The 21,660-nt window shown below is 45.7% G+C and overlaps 1 protein-coding gene across 3 annotated transcripts; it reads left to right on the top strand.

The window, feature by feature from the left end:
- Positions 1–2,778: 2,778 nt before the first annotated feature.
- SKIDA1 (SKI/DACH domain containing 1) lies at positions 2,779–13,145 on the top strand. Of its 3 annotated transcripts, none has more exons than XM_057498269.1 (2): positions 2,779–5,309; positions 10,187–13,145. In XM_057498269.1, the coding sequence occupies exons 1-2, from the start codon at positions 2,873–2,875 to the stop codon at positions 10,468–10,470; spliced, it is 2,721 nt and encodes a 906-aa protein (XP_057354252.1). In that variant the 5' UTR covers positions 2,779–2,872; the 3' UTR covers positions 10,471–13,145. The 3 variants fall into 3 exon arrangements, with proteins under 3 accessions (XP_057354252.1, XP_057354253.1, XP_036736828.2); XM_057498270.1 differs by lacking the exon at positions 10,187–13,145 and adding an exon at positions 6,649–7,713; XM_036880933.2 differs by lacking the exon at positions 10,187–13,145 and having other exon boundaries at positions 2,779–7,713.
- The last annotated feature ends 8,515 nt before the right edge of the window (positions 13,146–21,660 follow it).

Below are 21,660 nucleotides of genomic sequence, written 5' to 3'. Positions count from 1 at the left end.
CCTGTGCAGGAGGAATAGGAGTGTGTGTGTGTGTGTGTGTGTGTGTGTGTGTGTGTGGGTGTGGGTGTGTGAATCTAAATAGGAATTAAAACAACTAGAACGACCTGAAAAAAAAAAAGACATTCTAACCAACCTTTTGTAATGTCTCCTGAAAGGCTTTTTCTGAGTTTACTATTTCTTGGCTGTTCGACTCTTTGGTGGAAATCTTAAACTGGGGGAGGGGAATTGGACGGGGGTGGGGTGGGAGGAAGAGGGCTGGCAGTATATAAGTACATCAGGAGGAATTTTAAAACATTATTGTCGCTGGCAATAAAATGCCTCTGGTCATCCTACATTGAAAAACAAACACCAGCATCTGTTTTGCCTGGAAACTTTGCTTTCTGCTTAAACCTTTTGCATTTTGCCTTCTATGAAAGTGAAAGAGAAAAACGCGGTGTGATAGATCCAGATGCAAAAGAAAGCCAACTCGGTGGATGGTATTAGCTGTGACGAGGCATTGTTCATTGCTGCCTCTCGGTTACGTTTAAAGCCTGAAATATCACGAGATCCATTCAATGATCCTTCTCTCATTCAAGGAACAAAAATGTAATTTGCTGTAGCTCTGATTTCTTGGATGGAAATGCTATCCTTAGATTTCAAAGGCAAGAACTAGACATCGCGGTTTGTACACACATTGATTAAGTTGAAGAGCGGCGATTACATCTGTGCTGAGTGCAACAGTAGTCCAGGGCTGACTTTTCAAATCCCAACCTCTGAGTTACAGACTCTCTTAAATAGACTTCCTTAATTTCCGGATGCACTTCTTTAAATTCCCAATTCTCTTCAAAATTCCTGGGAAATTACAGGGGAGACGAGTGTGGGGGTGGGGAACTATGGCCGAGATTTCAAGCAAACCACCGTTTTGTATGTCTAATTCCTGTTTTTATCTTTATTTATTATTATTATTATTTTTTTTTTTTTTTGCCATACCTGCTCGTGCTAGCCAGATCAGAGCGGGGGAAGCTGGAACTTTTGAATGTGAAGGAAGAAATTATTGTACAATTTTTTTCCTGCAGGCTCAGAAATATCCGTTTATTCTTTTAGCCACACGTATGTGTCTATTTTTGGAGGAGCAAGGAAACATATAAATGCCTGGGTTGCATTTATGCAGTAGTCGCAAACACCGAAGAGTTAAGATTTTGCCGAATTTTGCAAAGCAGCCAACAAAACGCCTTGGGATCGTGGTAATGTAACTGGGAAGACCCTTGCTCTCTCATTTGGCAGTATTTTGGATATCATTGAAAATCACCAAAATAAGCCTTAATTTGACTAAGAAGAGTTTAAACAATATTGATATTCATCCAAAGTGATTTTTTTTTTAAAAGCAGATGCTTGGCTTCATGGAAATAATGAAAGTTGTGGAAGATTCATTTAAACTACCAACTAAAAGCATCATAGACCACTGAAATAGTCTACATCGTACATCAGCACTTTCTTTTCACCGTCATTACGTAAAACCTCTGGAAGCACCTTGGGCGTTTTACATTTTTTCTCTGCAGCAGAAGCAATTTGCTCCCTGGAATTCTGACCTGTCGTGAACAGGACCCTGGCAAAGGATGTGCTGGAGACTGTAGGACGATCCCTCCTCCAATCCAGCCTAGTTAATTGTGAAAAGTGTACACATTTCTGGCTTATCTATGCTTTGTTATGGGTCTGACGTGAAGCTACCTCCTCCCCACCCCACCCCCCAGCAGAGAACCAAAATCCAGTTGAATTGTTACAGTGTTTCGGAGCTGGAGCCTTGAACTGCTTCCTTGGTCAAATAACTTTGTCTCTGGTTGTAAAAAGGCATTTCAGGAAAAATAATAATAATAATAATAAGGAAAACCGAGAAATTCAAAACGTAAGTCTGTACTGGGGTGGTTCACTGCGCGGGTTTAACTTTGGAGCTCCCAGCCGGTCTCCTTCCCCACTCCCATAAGGGAAATACCAGGCTGTTCTGCACATTTTCGCTTAAGCTCCATTTTCCAGAGGAAAAGAGGGGGTGGGGATATCTATTTAGGCTTGATAATGTTTCAAAAATGCTTTTCTTTGAATGATAAAACTGCAGCGGTAAAATGCAAATAAAGCAAAATATAGGCAATATTCCTTTAAAGACGAATATACTGATTTTTTTTTTTAAGCTCCACACACACTGGTTCAGTTGAAGTCTGTAAGTCAGGCTGTTTCTGAGCTCCGATAGTTTAATGGAAAGATTTATATACCGACTGTATTATTTACTTTGGGAGGGGAGGTGGCAGTATAAGGGTATGCTAATTAGTGGGAGATTTTGGGGGGAAGGGGTGGAATATCAATTTTTATTGCATCACCTGTCAGGAGTGTCCAATCAGCGCTGGCTTTAGGGGAATTAATTGATGAAGGTGTCTCCGGACGAGCTCACTTCACTCTGTCATTTTATTTGTAGCTAAAGCAGCGGCGGGAATAGCAGCTGCATTTCTTTTCTCTTTCTCCCTTCACATTCCATTATCATAGTGCTCCAATGGAGAAGAAGGAATAGAGGGGCCCAGGTACTGATCTGCATCGGGGACTTAGACCAACACACGGGCAGATCAGAAACCGGATGGTTTTTTCCCTCTTAAAAAAAAAAAAAAAAGAAAACCAAAAAAAAGCAAGAATCCAGTCAGTGTAATTTCATGTTTTTTTTTCCTTTTTTTCCAATAATTTCGCCCAGAGTTTGGCACTCCCTTCGCCGGGAATAACAGTCTTTGTTATTTTATTAGCAGGATGCCTTGAGACACAAGCAGCATCTGGTGCAGGATTAACATACATACATGTGTATGTATGCGTCACGTATATATTTACTGCAAATGGTGGGGATCATTTAGTGCCCGAGATGGGAGACCTGAAGTCAGGTTTTGAAGAGGTGGATGGCGTGAGGCTCGGCTACCTCATCATTAAAGGAAAGCAAATGTTTGCCCTCTCCCAAGTCTTCACGGATCTGCTGAAAAACATCCCGAGGACGACAGTGCACAAGCGCATGGATCATCTGAAAGTGAAAAAGCACCACTGCGACCTGGAGGAGTTGCGGAAACTCAAGGCAATCAACAGCATCGCCTTCCACGCCGCCAAATGCACGCTCATCTCCCGGGAAGACGTGGAAGCACTCTACACTTCCTGCAAAACCGAGCGAGTCCTCAAGACCAAGCGCAGGAGGGCCGGCCGGGCCCTGGCCACAAAGGCGCCGCCACCAGAGCGCGCCGCCACCGCCGCCGCCAGCCCCCGCCCGGGCCTCTGGAAGGACAAGCACCAACTTTGGCGGGGCCTGAGCGGAGCCGCGCGGCCGCTGCCAATCAGCGCGCAGTCCCCGCGCCCCGGCGCCGCCACCACGCGCCCCGCCGCCCATCTACCTCAGATTTTTAGCAAATACCCGGGCTCGCACTACCCGGAAATCGTGCGCTCGCCTTGCAAACCCCCTCCAAACTATGAAACTGCCCCGCTCCAGGGAAACTACGTCGCGTTCCACTCGGACCCTGCTTATTTTCGGAGCCTGCTGTGCGGCAAACATCCGGCCGCCGCCGCCGCCGCCGCTGCCGCCGCCGCCGCCGCCGCCGCCGCCGCCTACTACCAGACGTCGGCGGCCGGGCCCCAGCCCAAGGCGGCGGCGGGCACGGGGGGCCCGGTGAGCCTGACCTACCGCTGCAAACGCAAACGCGGGGGCACCAAAGACTGCCTGCTCGCGCCCCACGCCGGCGCCCGCCGCCTGCTGCTGCTGCCCAGGTCCTACAGAGCCAAGGCGGCGGCGGCGGCGGCGGCGGCGGCAGCGGCGGCGGCGGCGGCAGCGGCCGCCGGGGCCACTTGCCTGGAGAGGTTTCATCTGGTGAACAGCTTCTGCCCGCCTCCCCACCACCACCACCACCACCACCACCATCACCACCACCATCACCACCACCACCACCGGGCCCAGCAGCCGCAGAACCCCCCGCCCCCTCACCACCACCGGCCGCAGCCCCATCTAGGCAGCTTTCCCGAGAGTTGCAGCAGCGACTCTGAGTCCAGCTCCTACTCGGACCGTGCAGCCAACGACTCAGATTTTGGCTCCAGTTTGTCCAGCTCCAGCAACTCTGTGTCCTCGGAGGAAGAGGAGGAGGAGGAGGAGGAGGGAGAAGAGGAAGAGGAAGAAGAGGAGGAGGGGGGCAGCGGGGCCTCGGATTCCAGCGAAGTCAGCTCGGAGGAGGAGGACTCGTCCACAGAGTCGGACTCCAGCTCCGGCTCCAGCCAAGTGTCGGTGCAGAGCATCCGTTTCAGGCGCACCAGCTTCTGCAAGCCTCCCAGTGTGCAGGCGCAGGCCAACTTTTTGTACCATCTGGCCTCCACCGCCGCTGCAACCAAACCCGCTGCTTTCGAGGATGCCGGCGGACTTCCCGACCTCAGGAGTAGTGTCAAAGCCGAGTCGCCGGAGGAGTGGAATCTGCAGAGCTGGGCCCCCAAAGCGTCTCCGGTGTACTGCCCGGCCAGCCTGGGGAGTTGTTTCACAGAGATAAGGAACGATAGGGTATCTGAGATTACACTCCCACACTCTGAAATTTCCAGTACTGTAAAGAGAACTGACCTGACAGTTAACTGCCTGGCGGAGGGGGCCTCTTCACCTAGCCCAAAGACAAACAATGCATTTCCACAACAAAGAATTCTCCGAGAGGCTAGGAAATGCCTACAAGCAACTCCTACTACACACTGTGCAGATAACAACACAATAGCTGCTAGATTCTTAAATAATGGTTCTTCAGGAGCAACAGCAAATTCAGAAAAAGATTCCAAAACCCCTCATTGTCCTGAATTTGCCACGGATTTGCCCTTTTCGCAAAGTGATCCTGGGCTGGATGGAGCAGCAACAGCGAAAGCCGAGAATCCTTGCACTGACACAGGCGACAAGACATTGCCAGTTCTGCACAATATTAAAATCAAAGTAGAAGACAGTAGTGCTAATGAAGAATATGAACCTGACCTTATTACAAATAAGCTAAAGTGTGAGTGCAATGATACAAAGGGTGATTTTTACAGTGTAACTGAGAGTAAAGAGGAAGATGTCTTGTTGACCACAGCCAAGGAAGGTTTTGCATGCCCTGAAAAAGAAACTCCTTCCTTCAGTCCACTGGCTCAGAGTCAGGGCCTTTCATGCACTTTAGGTTCTCCAAAACCTGAGGATGGGGAATATAAATTTGGTGCCAAGGTGAGGAAAAATTACCGGACTCTAGTACTGGGAAAGCGACCTGTACTTCAGACACCACCAGTCAAACCAAATTTGAAATCAGCTAGAAGTCCTCGTCCTACAGGTAAAATTGAGACACATGAAGGAACACTGGATGATTTTACAGTTATAAACAGACGCAAAAAGGTAGCCAGCAATGTAGCATCAGCAGTGAAAAGGCCATTTAATTTCATGGCAAATTTTCCTTGTCCACCATCACTCATTATTGGGAAGGATGGGGATTTGTGGCCGGCATATTCTTTAAACACCACTAAGGATTCCCAACCTCCTCACAAGGCCCATCCTATATGGAAATGGCAGCTGGGCGGTTCTGCAATACCTCTTCCACCTAGTCACAAGTTCAGGAAATTTAATTCATAAAAGTGTTTTGGAAGATATTTTCTTGAACCGTATTCCCTTCCTTTTGTTGTAAACTGCACAGGATGGTTTGTACAAGTCCATTAATGTGTTACACCCCTTTTGGAGTCCTGGTTTATTGCATTTTGAAGACAGAAATCGGATTACTTTTTTTTCATTGCCGGGTTGGTTTTTTTTTGGAGTAGGGTGGGGGCCGGGTGGGAGAAGGGTTGGTTTACATTCCACAGACTACTTCAGGCTAAAGACTCAAGTAAAACTCAGTTATTATGATAGAGCTTGAACACTTTACTGTTTCAATGCTAATAATGCACCTGGTACCTCAATTCAACTGCTACAAATAAATGTCAAAAGGTTGAATAATAAATATTACAATGAGCCATTAAGTTTATGCACTAGATTTCAGACCTGAAAGTGTAACTGGTAATTCAGTGAAAGTTTGTTAGGTGTCATGGTTAAAGAAGGATGTAGCAAGAAGTTTCTATGAGCCCAAAATGTTCTTTTCTGAAGCTCTTATTTGTGGAGTGTCTTTTTCTTTGCTCCCCTCATTCCCTCTCCAAGAGTAGTTGCACTTAATTTTCTTTGAGTGGAAAGATTTTACCAGAATCCTGATTGAATGCTGGTAAAAGCTGCCTCATATATACTGAGTAAAATAAATATGAAATTGCAATTATTATTTTTTTTAGTAAAGGGTGTGATTTTACTTTTACAGCCACTCCTTGCAATTAAAAAAGTCCTTTTTTGTGTTCTCACCCAAAGGTTTTAAACAAGGTGACTCTTACTATTGTCCTGCTTACCTTGTGGTCTGAACATGACTCCTCAAACTGGCAGAACAGTTAAAATATTTCTCCTAATAGCAGGATATTTTATGGTCTGACTCTTCATAGTGACAAAGCAGTAAATACAACCAAGAAAAGTAAAATGGGTCAGATTTGTAAGAATATCCCCAAATGAAAAACGCTATTTCAGGGCTTTTTGGTACCAGAACTCAGGCACTTGGATTTTATTACTTTTACTTTTTCTGCATCTTTCTAAACTTCTGTTTTCAGACCATCCTGTGAATAGAGCAGGAGAATTTCTACTGCAAGTGACAATCAGAGGTGACTATCTATGTTTGCACTTAAAATCAAAGGAGTTCAACATGCAAATGGCTAGGGTCTAGCCCTTGGTACGGGCCATGCTGGTGTGCTATGTTGTGATGATGGAAGCAGTAAATCAAAATTATGGAAATTTGCACTGTTGAAAAGCATGCTTTAGCTTTATTTTCAATTAAAAACACTGTTTAAAATTCCTGGTTCCATACATTTCTACTTATTCCAGGTTGAAGAATGGTTAATAGTAATGAATGGTTTTGTTGACATTTTCACTTGTAATGTTTTTGCCTGAAAGAAATGCGTTTATTGGGTGTCATATCTTGTAATACCATGTGATAAGGCCAGTCCGGTTCTGTGCAAAGCACTGGTGGATTTCTTCCTAATAACAACAAACTTTACAAACTTCTTACAAATGGAGTGCAAAAAGTTTCAGGTTTAAGAAAGTGAAGCCAAAATCAATTGCTATTTTAATGAAAGTTAAATTGAATAATTGTGGTCCACCTCCCTTAGTCTGACTAATTATGTATCTCAGATCTTTGCCATTTTAAACCTGGGAAGTTGCATCTATAGATCATAAATCATAAAACAAAACAAAAAAATCAATGAAATGTTTACTGTGTTAATTTAAGCCACTGTTTCTCATGGAAGTGCAGTCTTTTTTTCCCCCTTAGCCTTTTTATTCCTATTCCCTTTGAAAATTTTCTTCTGTCTATAAATGTTTCAGATAGATCTGGTCTCAGCCCTAATTGCTGTATATGCTCTGCGGTTTTACTCTTATTGCAAAGGACAGAGGCTGAGAATACCTGCATCCAAATACATTTGGATGGAGTAAACAGATGCTTTGAACTGCCTCCCTTCCTTTCCTTCTTGAATGTTGCCAGATGTAGGTTCACTGGATCCTTTTTTATTGGGATGATAGATATGGTCAAAGTAAAAATTGGGGGATGTTATCCATGAATTCATGTTTGTGTATAATTCCAAAGACCAATACAAGTTAGTTAAAGCCCCAGAAAGCTGAACAATTGGCTTCTCAGTCTGATTTCTTTCCTCTTTGGAAGGTAATACAGAATCTGGGTGCAGTGAGTTGTCCTGCAAAATCAATCTGTAAAAAGTGTGACATACACACACTGGAAGTCTGTAATTTCTACTCTTTAATTACTGCTAAGTCAAGAGAGTTCTAAGTATGATGACTACTATATTTAGGCTAGTATTTTTCTTGTTGGCTGTGAAATCATTGTTCCTAAATTATAAATTGAGAATATATTTGAAGCCCACAGATCTTGGCTGTGGGAGGACCATGAGATGACATCAGCACAATTTAAAACAAATATACCCTATGGAATTTCTGACATAAAATATCGGCCTCCAGCTTTGACACTTGGTCTCCAGCCCTCAGAGAATCAATAGTTTCAGTTTATAAGAGCTGGAGAATGAGCAGCATGGAGGCCGAGGCATTCCAGAGTGATACCATCAAAAGGAAAGAAATTAAATAGTCAACACAAATTTTACCCCACAGTACTAATACAAGCCAGCCAACCACAGCAAAAACCGAGTTGGGGCTTCTGTTAGGAAAGTGTACCAAATAGCATTCCTGCAAACAGTAACTTGCAAATACAAGGTATTCTTTCAATTTCTGGTAGCCCCTTAGCTGTTTTCCCATTCTGCTGTGGGAATTATTCTCAGTATTTTATTTCATTTTGGTTGTTTTATGATTAATGACAATATCTAGATTTTCTAAGATGCTGTAAATGTCCCAATTGTTCAAAAAGTTGAGCCTTATCAAGAGAAAAGCAAGTTACCTCCACTGATAGGCATTATTACATTTAAATGTTTTCAGGTGATAGTATTTTTTTAAAAAGGCATCATATGGTTCCAGGGTCACTGATGCCCTTGTCTAAAGCTCAGTACTCACAGCCATAAGGAAAATGCAGGAAAGGGCTCTTTCTCTGACTTTTGGGGGAAACAAGTTTATTTGGGGGCTCCTATAAAAGGTAGCTTCCTGATAAGACTGTGAAATGAAGATTTAATTATTTTTTTAAGAGCTGTGTGTACTCTGTCTTCCACTGTCAGATTATCTGCCTTTTCAGAAAATGCAGCTTGGTCCTTTTCAACTATTTACTTTTTAAAGTGGGTGTTCTTTTCTACTAGCTTACTTGATTACAGTGTAGTAATCTCAATAATGGCTGTTTATTTTAAAATCAACAACAAGGAGCCACCACTAAACAGCAATAACAAACTAGATGGGCTGCTGTGTGGGTTTTTATCTTGTCCGTGTCTGGGTGACTTTCAATGACCTAGAAATTCCTCAAAGTTCCAGTCACAAAAATTGGAAGTTTCTGCTGATATGGAATGATAGTTTTGTTTGCATGCAGGAAGAGAATGCAGACTCATTCATCATAAGCATTTTTTTTCTTTCAAATAAAACAAAAAGCATCCATGGTTAAAAAAAATAAAAAATAAAAACAAAAACGTTAAAAAAAATAAATCATTAGCATCTACAAAAGACAGAAAATGTGAGTTTTGCTTCACCTTGAAAATAACTTCCTTTCAAATGCTGAAAGGATTTGAAAAAGGAGTTTCTACAGCCAAACTAGGGGAGGAGTATGGAATTAAAGGCTCCCCATCAACTAACCTCAGGAAATTGGCAAGGGGGATAGGGCATACAACTTAGGGAGTCCACTGGGTCACTCCAGTCTTCCCCAGGACTTTCCCCTTCCCTGGAAGGAAGAACTGGTTTTAATGCTAGCTTTGGTTTTGATTTGCTCCCTAGGCCAAAGGGCATTTTGCAAACAAGCCTAGGGGTGGGGACATAGGGTACATTTAGGAGGTGGGGGGAGGGCTGCATTTTACCTGTTTGGCAGGCCCTCTTCAGCTCAAAAAAAAAAAAAAAGAGGGGGGCCCAGCTATCATTCTTTGCCCATGCCTTGGGCCCCCGCTCCTCTCTCGCTCCTTTTCAAACTGTGGCGGCCTCACAAGCTCCTACTTTAAAAGGCCTGAGATGTTTTGCATGAAGCTCTCACAATAGGGGTTGAGGGAATTGACAGTTTCAAAAACAAGGCGTTCAGTCCTTTCCAGCTGCCGGGCCGGCGCTCTTGCACCAACTCCTGGTTCCTCTCTGCTGGTGGCGTCCTACGGAGCGAGCCGCCTGCCCCCACCCGGCCAGCCCGCATTCCGGCCGGCCCCACCCCGCCCCCAGGCTGTGTTTGTAAACAGGGGTCAGTGTCCAGGGGCTGCTGACGCGGGGCTGGGACTGGCGGGCTGGGAAAGGAGGCAGGGTACGGCCTAGCGGGAAAAGGGCTGGCCCGGGGGCAAAAGGGGTCTCGGTGCCCCTTTCCCCCTCGCTTCCCTACCGAGCGCCGAGCTCGGGCCACCGCGCTGGCCCAGGGCAACTCTCAGCTCCCTGGCCTGGGCCAGCACCACCAGAAAGATGCTTAAATGCCGCCATTTTGCACGGTGGCAAATAAATTTCTTTGTGACTTTTTTTCCCGCCCAGATCTTCCTCTCCTCGGAATTTGTGATCAAGTCGCGGCCCGGGCGGAAGAGCCCGCACCAGGCACGGCCCCCAGTTCCTCTGGCGCAGCCTGCTGTCCCTGCAGCGTGGCCGGGCCCAGCGAAGCAGGGACAGGGCGCGCAGCCGGCCTCGGCTCCTCCCCACCCCCATCCTCCGAGGGCCGGCCCTGGGGGAGACCGCCTCCTCCACTTGGGGCGCCTTTGTGTTCTGAAGTCCTCTCCCACCCTGGCACACGCCGCCTAGCCATTTCTCACCTTCTCGCCTAGGCCTCATCTCTCTCCCCCAGCAAATGGGGCCCAGCTTTCTGCACTGTGCTGAGGGCTGGCCATGGCCTCCAAAATGCATGTGTGGAGAGCAAGTGGCAAAGGGATGGGGCTTCACACTGGGCCGAGCCAGCGTGGCTGGAACGCCTCCTGGGAAGTGGCCCAAGCCTTGAGGCCGGGAGTCTGCGCGGGCGAGGGCCCAGCGCACTTCCCAAGTGGGGGCAATGTGATGGGGCAAGGCTTGCTTTTTTTAGTATCGTGGTTCCCGTCCTTGGGACCTCAGTGCATCTGAAAGTGGAATGATGACCTGGAAACGGGAAACGAGAGACAGTGAACTGGAAAGTCACCCTGGGTTGGGGAGGTTGGAGTGCAGCAATGCAAACAAAGCTGCTCCTGGAGGAAGAGGAGAAACAGAGGTGCACCGCAGATGGGTCACAGGAAAGTGCAACAAGCTTGTTTTCCCGGGTGTTTAAAATGCAGCCCCAGTTGTAAAGTGTGTGAAATTACGCACTGGTCTCTTAAAGAGTGCCTAATTTATAGTAAATAGCATGGTCTTTGTAAATGGCTTTATTATGTTGTTTCTTGTTAATTGTTGAGAAAATCCCCATTGTTGAGTGTGAAAGGCTTTATGAGCTAACCTGGTCCTCGGCGCAATCAGAGGGCAGTAAATGGCCGCTCGGCCTCGGAGGCCCCGCGCAGAAGCGGACGCCGGCCGAGAGCGCCACTGCGACCCCTGGAGACGCCGCCTGGGCCTGGGAACAACGTGGCGAGGTCTCCAGGCTCTAATTAAGGAGAAGGCGTGTTTTGAACTCTCGGGCCCGTCGGAGCAGCTTGCAGAGTGAGGCGAGGAGAACAGGGCGGCGAGGGCGCGGGGAGGCGGCGCCGACCCGCGCCTTCCCCGGGCCTAGCCTCAAGCACAGGCCCGGGCGCCTCCTGGAGCCGCGCTTTCGTGGACCGAGTCAGTTCTCGGGCGTTGTCTCCAGGGCTCGGGCCGCGTGGGGCGCGAGCCCAGGCCGTGTGGGCCAAGCCGGCAAAGCCCACAAATGTCGCGCCGGGCCTGGGGGTTGCAAGCTGAGCAGACCCGCCGGACAGCTCCAGACCCCCGCCTGCGCCTCCTCGCCTTTTGTTTAAAGCTTTCTGTCTTCTTTCTCCCTATGTCGCTCACGCGCGATCTCTCTTTTCTCTCTCCCTCTCTCTGCACTAGAAACCCGAAATTGACTCCGAAGACAGGGGAAATAAAGAGGAACTGTTTCAGGTTTGGGGGGATGGGTTGTGTTGGTGGTTGTTTTTAACAAGAAAAAGGATTTCTTCTTGAGTCTCAGATAAGATATCACTATCTGCTTTTCCCATCTCCTCCAGTCTCTTCCCAGTCAGCTGGGACCCGGGAGGGGTATGGGCAAAAGCAGGCCGGAGCTGGGATCATTTGATTAACTCTGAAGGGAGGACCCCGCCGGCTCCTGCAGGCCTGGAGAGGGCGGGCGGAGAGCGCCTTTATGGGCTCGGCCTCGCGGCCTTCCCAGAACTCCAGACCCCAGTGGGTCGGGGAAAAGCAGCTGCAGGCTTAAAGCAGCCTCTGAGTTCTGGCAGTGCAGATAGAAAGCGAATTTCTTCGTGAGCCGTCACTGGCGGAGAAAAGAAGGGGGGAACCTGGGTGAGGTGGATTGTACGTAAGGGTTTGAACATTAGCAAATGCAAATCACAAGGAAATATTAATTCCAGTCAGAAAACCTATATTCAGCTCTCTTCCTTCCCTTCTAAAATGGCCCTCTGCTTGCGCACTCTCGCTCTCACCAAATTAGCTATTACGTGAAATCCCCCTGGGTTTAAAGCACTTGTTTCGCGGATTCGCGTACAACCCATATTAACCATGCGTTTTCTGCTATTCCTCTTGTGATTGACTGTCCCTGCCTCTCCCTTCTTTGTGGAGAGTATGATGCATTTTATTTTAGCCCAATCGATAGCGTGCAAATACTGGGATAACACAACCCACAGTTCTTCGATGGAGGCTGTTTTCAAAATTGAGTTTAGGGATCAATAGTAAGTCGGAATGCTCCAAATTGCACAAATTCACCAAATTCAAGCCTTGGCTCCCAAGCCCCTTTCCTGACTGATTAACGCACTGGCAGGCAGTAATTGCGGTTCCATGGTTCCTGCTTCTCAAAACAGGATGTTTTCATCAAGTGTATTTGACTTTCCATAAAGATAACTCCAGTTTGTTCGGAAAAACAGGACCCCAAAACGTGTGGAGTTAAACCCCTGTCAGTGGCTTTCTATGAGCGGCTTCTTTCACACCGGTATTGCTGTCATTCCTCTTTCTCTTACTAGGACCTAAAAGCATCTAAATTGCCATAGTGGGTGCTGGGAAAACGTTTGCACAGTTGAACACATGTTTTACTGGTCAGTGAGCAGCCCTCTCCTGGGCCATTACTTGACTCCCAGGACCTCTTTGCCCGGAGCCAAGCTGTGTGGTTGCAACACAGCGAGATCTCTATTCTTCTGCAGCTTGCGGCCATGGCTGCGGATCGAACTGGTGCCTAACTGGGGGTGGGGTGGGGGTGGGGTGATTGTCTCCTTGCAAGGGACCTTAAGGCCAGAGAAGTGGAGGAACAGAAAATTTGAAAGAGAATTAAGAGAGCCTGCTGCCCTCAGATTGTGTGTGTGTGTGTGTGTGTGTGTGTGTGTGTGTGTGTGTGTGTGTGAGTGTGTGTCCCCGTGTAGTCTGAAAAGTACATCTACAGGGAAAACAGGCCAAGTACCAGGGACTAGGGTATCCCCTATTCCATAGCTCCTGCTACCTGGATCTTCCTTGAGTTGAGAGGACTGGAGTTAGGCAGAAATAGATGATAAGAGAGTGATACAGGCAGCCTAGAGGCTCTCCAGTAATTTCCAGTTTTTCATCTAATCACTGCCATCAGTATGTTTGTGTTTGACCCTTTTGGATGGAAGAAACTTAGCAGTCAAAAGACTTACACCCTAAAATATCACCAGTCTAGCAGAGAGCAACTGCTCACAGGTCTGCACAGGCCCTCCCCAGCCAGAATGCTCAGAAGAAAGGGAGGGAGACAGAAGGGAAATTGGGTGGCACCTGCCCTCTTCCCCAAGCCATCAAACAAACACACACTCAGTTCTCCTGGACACTAGGCTATTGGGCCAGCACATTTAGGGCACAGTAAAGTTGGAATATAATTTCCATTGTACTTAGAACTTGGCTTGCCTTCTTTAAGATGAGTTTGTTAGCTCCAGGAACAACACAATACTTGTGATAAGTGATGAGCAGGAGAGAGGAAAAAACAGTATGGAAGAGAGACTGCACTAAGTTTAGATAGTAGCCCTCTCTCCTATGAAAGACAGACAAGACACAAATACGTAAGAGATCTTAAGGCTACAACTTGTTAAGTAAGGCAAGAGTTTCAGTCTCAAATGATTAGAAGGGACCTAGATTCATGGATCTTCCAGCACTAGAGGCATATTTTACATTCATCCTCCCTTGTGTCATTTTTGCTTTTTCCCTCCCTTTCAGATGAATAGCCTAGTTGTCAGTGGTGCAAATATGGATGGATGATTAGTTTTATTCCTCTACATGGATCCAGATATGCTGACCAGTGGATGGTTAAGCTTTCAGATGCCTAGTTATTATATCCATTCGAAGTAAAACATGCATGATATAGTAGGAATGCTGTGACCAGATTTATTTACCTTATTCTCCTTTTCTCTTTATATTCTCTTATTTTCTCTTCTCCTCCCTTTTCAACTTGTCTTCTTCCCCTCCTCATACCTCTCATCCCTAACCCTTCCACCAAGGTGAAGTCTTCATGGGGAAATACCAATAGTTAGCAATATTCTGTTCAGAGGTGGAAAAGAGGGTAGATCTGGACTTAAACCAATGCTGGTAGAGGCAACATGTGAGCCTGCAGTGACCCTGAGCTTCCTTGCTTGGGTGAGGGGCCAGGGTTTACCAGCCTCTTGTCCTGTATGTGCTGAGCTATTCCTGTTAGGCTATAAAAAACAGCGTGTATCTCAAGACCACGAGAACTCCACCCCATAAACACATGGCTATGGGTCTAACATGGAGTACATTGCCAGATGCAAATGCAAAGAGTTGCTTTTAATTTTGTTCCAAGTGTTATGCATCATGTTGCAAATTGGTCTTCAGAAAGCTGATTTTGTTTTTTTCTGTTAATAATACAAACTTTAAAAAAAAAAACCAACCTTAAACATGTATGATTGAGAATTGAAAGGGTGTTTATCACTACTACCACAGTGTTTCTTATCTGAGCTTAAAAAGAGAGGTGGTACTTTTCTTTCCCCCTCCTAAATAAGGAAAAATTGTAAGTAGAAGAGCTTAGTTAACATTTGTATTGTTCAATTGTTTTGCTGCTCATATAATTTTAAGAAAATAAAAATATTTTAATCCTTGTTTTTTAAAAATCTTTTTACATCTTTATGTATTGAAAATTTTAAAGTGAATTAGGAAATTAGTTATATACTCCTGCCATCTACTTTAGAAAATGATCTCAAAAACATCTGCTTTCCCTAAAATCAACATTTTAGATTATCTCATACATTTGTCTGTACTTTGTATTTAACATTACTATTAAAAAGGAGAAAAATAGAATTTATTTTGTGTAATTTAAGTGGGAAGAACATAGAACTTACTTTGTACACTTAGGGAGGTTACCAGGGCTTCTAAAATCTTGTCCTTTGTATCACTCACTAGGTGGTTTATCTGAATATGGACTACATGTAATATTCTGACACAATGGAAGGATTTCTGGATGAATTGGAAACATCCTGGTTGTGAGTTTCCTATCTCTTCCTGCTTTGAGCCAATACTTTAGTGTGTACCTTAAGGTTGATTTTAAATGTGATCCCTTCAGGAAAAAAAGTGCAAAAATGAAACAGAGAAGACAAGTAGTGATTTTATAGCATCATGCTATGTTGATGGACAGTTACTGTGAACAGGTATGTGGGGGGGACTTGGTGAAGGGGGGAGCCTAGTAAACATAATGTCCTTCATGTAATTGTAGCTTAATGACACCAAAATAAAACTAATAAAAAAAAGTGCAAAAATGACTATTAGGAAAAAGAAAAGCAGGAAATCTTATATATATTGCTAGGACCATTGATCCCAGTTACCTGCTACAGTGTGAATGGAATCAGTTTGGCTGTTCCATTGACACAGTTTCTTCATTCAAGATCCTGGCCAGAGGAAGAGCATGTTAATGTGTAAAATTCTAGCCAAAGATAAGCCATTACAATGAAAATCTCAATGTGCAAAAGTCTTACTGAAGCCAATGAAATTGAGTGTAATATCCATGCTATACCGCATTCTCATCTGCTTGCCCCAGGATTTAGTATGCAGCTCTGCACTGAAATGAGATTATGCATATAAAGTGCCAAAATAGAATACAATGCCCAATAAAACACTAGAAAAGCAACTTACAAGTCTTATACATGGGCTTTACTTAAATTTGAAGTTCATGTGCAAAATAAACCACAGCACCACTGGAACACTAAATCTACAAAATGTCCTCTGGTTTTTCATGCTTCTTTCTGCAGGAATCGCCCACACCCCCTCCTATCCAAACACAATTCTTTTAAGGGCACTCTTCAAATCATCTAACAATTCCCAAAGGGTATTCCAGGAGTCTCTTCAACTGTCTTTCTAAATTAAAAGGCCCCAAACAATTTAAGTGAATTTTTGAACCAAAAATATCAGAAAGTATTTGGACTTGCAAACCTATGGGTGTGTAAAAAGAAGAAAGAGACCAAAGAGAAAACGCCCCCACAGTGGATTACAAGGTTATGGGACAGGTCACTAGGAAAGGGAAATAAAACTGAAGGTTAGGTTCAGCTTGTAAATTATGCACCTTTCAGGGAAAGCAGTTTTAAGGTCTCTTCACTCAAGGGTTTTTTCCCATCCATTTTGCTATTAATTCTTAACTCTTGGTAGGCAGCTCTTTAATGAGGTTGTTTGTGGCAGGTTAATTTTCTCCAATCTACTGAGCTCCTCATTTTCCCTTTTAAGTGCAGTGCTGCCTAAAGCTTTCAGTATTTTCCATACCAGAAAACAAAATAAACGTGAAGTTGCTGGGCTGGGCTGAGAATTAGAGGCGTTATGTGGACAGAAAAACAGAGGGCTGGGACAGATGGGAGTAAAACCAGACTGAGCTGAGGGCATGAGAGACAGAGAATTCGGTCTTAGGAGAGCAGTGACTCTGGGAGTGTAATATATTAAATATTGCAGTGATCGATTTCAATACCCCAAGTGGACACGGGAATAAAAATTCACCAACAAGCTGAAGTGATTAGGAATGCTTTGTTGTGAGGAGAAAAATGTGATTTTCTTCAGACTCTTTTTGTTCAGGTTAGAAGAGGCCTAGACAATCCGAGTCTAAGCCTGGACTCCCAGTTTGGGATATAACTCTAAAGGTTAGTCATATCTCAGTGGTGCTTCTGCATCGTGAAAAGATGGGCCTTTGTACTAAGGAGGATTACATATCAACTGCAATTATGGGCTGGTCACTCTAGGAGCTTTCCTCCCAAATCAGAGAAGAGTACATTTTGGAAAGGCTGCTCCTTTCCTGTGCATTAGTCTTTGTTTCAGCTCTGGGACAAAGCAGTTGCTTTTGCACAGTTCTTCTTTCATTAAAATCCAGGGAAAATGCACAATATGGTTTACAGAAAGTTGATTCACAATGGCCAGACATAAAACCAGCCTTTGGTGCTATGTAGGGGAGAAATATTTCTGAAATGTCATTCTGAGGCCAAAAGTATGAGACTGTCATATATATACACACAAATACCCACTACCACACATGATGTCATTAGTGATTTCAGAATTGGGTGGGATTTTCTGCTCTTTTTTCTACCAAATCCAGCTCTTAGACATTCATCCTAAGAACTGGTTTCTCTCAGTCCAGGAATCTGTTTAGAGATTTGGGGTAGTCACTGCAGAGGCTGCTTGGAAGGGGGGTTGGGGGGTTGTTTCCAGTCACAGCCTAATGGGCAATGCCTGGACTCTTCACACTGGGGATACCAAGTGTGCTGCTAGGGACACGCACTACCTGCTGCCTCTTCCTTTCATATGGTCGCCACAAATATGGGAAAGAAATTCAGCATCATACAAAGGATTTCTTTAATAAAGAAGAGTTCCTCAGAATGACTGGGATGTGTGGTTGCTGCTCAAGCCTCTCTTTCCCCCTGCCAGACCTTTCCCCTACCCCTTAGATCCTTCCTTATACTCTAGCCTGGGGTTGGAAAGGGCACTCACTCTTCACCTCACCTAAAGGTTCTGATAACCTAGAGGCTGATTTCTATTTTACCCTGGTGGCTGAGGGAGGATAGACCAGAAGGTCTGAGTAGGGTGGAATCCAAGTCAGGCAAAAGCAAAAGCTTATATATACATATGTTTATATGGTGTCCTCCCTCCCTTCTCTACCTTCAATTTTCCAGTCTTCTTCTGTTCTTGCATCTTAATTAGCAGTTATGACAACTAGCTGCCCCTTAGGGCATGGTCCTAGGGACTAGCTATATTTCCGTATGAGGATCTTCTTACCAGGGAATGGTCAAGGCAGGAGAAGGAACCCTAAATCTCCTCATTTCCTTTGGATTTAATTTGGGCTGACCAACACTGGGTTAAGGTTGGTTGTACAACAAAGAATTAAAGTTCCTGCCACTTGAAAGTCCCAGGCTTTCTGTGGGATGACGACTAGCTACAGGGAGGCCATCTGCCCTGTAAAGCTGTTTCTTTCCCTAAAGCTATGAGCTCCTTCCTCTTCACATTGGGGTGGGCTGGGTCCATTCAGGCCCAGGAGCAAAATATCACTCAAAAAACTATTCTGGAAAGCTGAAGTTGTTGAAACCAGTTATTGCCCTTCTTAAGTAGGAAAGACTGAGTTAGGGGCAATTTGGATAAGAAAGAATTGCTCTGTTTTGCTAGGGTACCCTTTGGCCTTCCTTTATTTTGCATCTCCCTAACTTTCTTTTTCCTCTTCTTCTTTACCATATCAGGAAGAACAAGCAGGCTGAATGCACTGGTGGATGGACTGACCCTGGGAGGGTTAGCTGACCCTGAAATGAAGCCTGACTGTGTCTGGGCAGGTGGTTCAGAGTGCAGAGATATCTGCTCTGTGTGACTGAGGGATAATCTGGAGAAGTCTCCTGGGGGAAAAGACGCAGTGGGGACTCTGTCCCATGTCATTGAGGTTCTGCATCCAGCACCTAAGCTCCAGGATAATGAGGGCCTGTCCTGCTCTAGGTACCTGTTGCTTGAGGCTGCTTGGGGGGGCTTTGAATCCCTGCCCTCGTGGAAGTCTTGGGCATTAGGTCTGGCTTCTCCCGGGGCCTGCTGGATTCACCTGTCATTACGCTCACTGCCCAGGGACCTTGACAAACCTCCACAATGTGGGTCTGAAAAAAGGGCACTTAAGGTTCACTGGTCTGTGTGTAGAACTTTGCAAAACTGCAAATAAGCGAGAAAAATTGTCTATTCTTGTGAAGGGAAATACAAGTTTGCACTTAACATGGAAGCATGAGAAAAAGAGGGAAAAGCCTTCTCCTGGCCAAAAGCCCTACTGTAATCTCCAGAACAATTTCATTTCCTCTGCAGCACCCTGGCTACCCTAGCAGAGAACCAGAGAGGTCAGGGAGAAGATGGCGCTTAAAAGCAGGGGTGGGGAACACAGAGAGGTGGTTAGGTCCATGGCAAGGTCACAGGTGAGGACTAGGCCGGAGGCTGAGGAGGGGACTAACAGGATGGAAGGCCGCGGGGTGCGGGGAGGAGAGAGCCAGGTCTTTGGGATGGTTTGGTGTTTCTGAGAGGGGTTTTTCTGAGGAATTCGCCCGGCCCCCTCCGGGAAATACTGCCGGCGCTCTCCCCGCCCCTCAGTGCTGAGCGGCTCGCAGGGAGCTCGGGTTTCCGCTGCCGGCCGCGCCGCCGGCCTCGGCGTGCAGGCCTCTCCCGCTTGCTGAGAAAGGGAAAAGCGTGCGCCCTGGGTGGTGCGGGCCGGAGAGTTTGTGCCGAGAGGGGGCCGGTCGTCCGGGAAGCCATACTGCCCTCTGACAGGCTGCGCGGGCGGCAAAAGGTGTTTCCAGAAAGTGGCTCCTGAGACGGGCATCCTAGGTCCCCCGCTGTGGAGCGGCTGCTGGCAACCCGCGGGCTGCAGTGAGAATCAGGCCCCAGGAAGCTCGTCCTCTCCTCTCCAAAGGGGAGGTTGGAACTTTTGAATCCTTTACTTAAAAGTGAGATGGCGTGCCACCGGAGAGCGGCTCCACCCCCTGTCCCCACCTCCGCCGCCTTCCCGTGTCACTTCGGCTCGAAGTGCGTGCGGACCGCGCGGGTCTGCATTTGGAGGTGCGTGCAGCAAACGCGAGTGTTCGCGTAAGAACGCGCGACCCGCAGTCAGCCACAGCGGTGCCGCGATCTGGGATGAATCCTGATGTGAGAACCCACACCCGGAGGGTTGGTTCGTTCCTCCTTTCCTAGAGCCCTTCAGGTGAAAGACGCAAGCGACAGATTTCCGCGGAAATCTGGCTGCACGCCTGCATCCCTGCATGGAAGCCCTCGCAGGAGCGGGGCTCCGCACCGGGAACCTGCAGGGAGCTCAAGATGAAGGCTCAAAGCCTCGACAAGTTAAGTTGATTATTAATTTAGGCTGTTCGGAGCGAGTCACACGCTCAACGCCGTTGGCGCTGGGAATTGTCCTGGACCTGGGACCGAGGCGTAGATGGCCCAGGGCTGTGGATGGAAGTGCGAGTTGCGGAAGTTCCCCGACGTGTCTGATTGGGCCGGGGAGAGTTCCCGAGGCAAAGGTCGGCTCCTCCTTGCTCCCAAATAAATTCGTGGCTAACTAGTGTAGACTAAACACATTAGTATTCTTAAATGTGGCAAAAAAGACGGGGTTTAAAGTAGGGGCATGTCAACTGGTCCCAGAGCTGGTCATACTTCTCCTCCGGTGACAAGTCAGGGTGCGTCCAACACGAAAATAGAAATGTAACATTCAACTGGACGAATTAATTTTTGAAGGATTTACGGTATGATTTTCTTTCAAGCGGTATTCATTGGTTCTTTCGATCCGTAGTAAGACAGAAATATAAACAAGCACTTTCTGCTTTGCGGAAACCCCTTAACAGTATCTCCCAAAGAAAGATCAAGACACTTTGTGAATTTTCCCCAGATAATGCCTCATATTCCGAATGACTGATCAGAGAACTCCGGTATTGTTAAATAAAATGAGAGGAAGGCGAGTGACGTGTGAGTCGAACAATGGCATTTCTGAATCAGTTTGCTTGATTGACGTTTGGGAGCTTCATGACCCCAGGGAATAGGACTCATTACGATGGATACACCAAAACATCAACCAAGATTAGAACTCTAGATCCTGTTTTAATACCATTTCAGTCTAAAGTATAGTGGGAAAATATAAAATCCAAGAGGAGAGAATTACTCCATGACATAGTGTTGACCTAAACTTTTAGTTGTTCTATGGAGGAAATAAAAGTAGGAAACCAGTACACTTTTCATCACTTTAGGAATAATACTGACAAAGTGAGAAGGTTTGGTAGGGTAGGTACTAAGAATTTTTATGTGGCATGAAATATTTAATACTTATTTGGGGAGAAATATATAGGGAGCTTGTTTTGTATGTTCTTTCTCTGCATATAATCCCCCTCCATTTTATAAAAAGTGAGGATCATCAGCAAATTGATGCCAAGAAATAATTAGATACCTTAAATTTCCATTATTATTTGGAAGACTTCTCTATTTCTTGGGAGGGTAGTTTTTTCTTTTTCTTTTTTAAAAATGTCAACAGTTGTGTTACCATGTAAATTTAACCATTGCTCAGAGCTGGTCTTCAATTGGAAAAAGGGAATGTGTTTAAGAAAAGTCTATTTTTAACGACAGAAAAGTGTAAGCTAATGTGCAGCTGTGTTAGGTGGGAGTATAATCTATGGTCACTTCACTATACAAAATGTTTTCATTCTTCAGTGGAGCTTATCCTCAAATCTTGGAAATTTGTATGACAATTGGTATTATATATTAAAGTAAATATTATATATTAAATTGAACCAATAGAATACAGAAAGACAAAGCTGTGGTCAAAGATATTATAGTTACATTTTCCTGTTTTTTAGTAGGTAAATTCCAGCAAAAGGGAATATGACAGAAAGATATAAGAATAGAGCAAATAT

The sequence above is a fragment of the Manis pentadactyla genome, chromosome 3 (genome assembly GCF_030020395.1).
Source record: "Manis pentadactyla isolate mManPen7 chromosome 3, mManPen7.hap1, whole genome shotgun sequence".
Taxonomy (NCBI): Eukaryota; Metazoa; Chordata; class Mammalia; order Pholidota; family Manidae; genus Manis; species Manis pentadactyla.
The sequence above is the reverse complement of the archived record's forward strand: the minus strand, read 5'-3'. Positions and strand labels throughout refer to the sequence as shown.

Bases quoted from the DNA above. Each gene is read 5' to 3' on its own strand.
- SKIDA1 (XM_036880933.2), top strand. From the start codon at position 2,873: ATGGGAGACCTGAAGTCAGGTTTTGAAGAGGTGGATGGCGTGAGGCTC.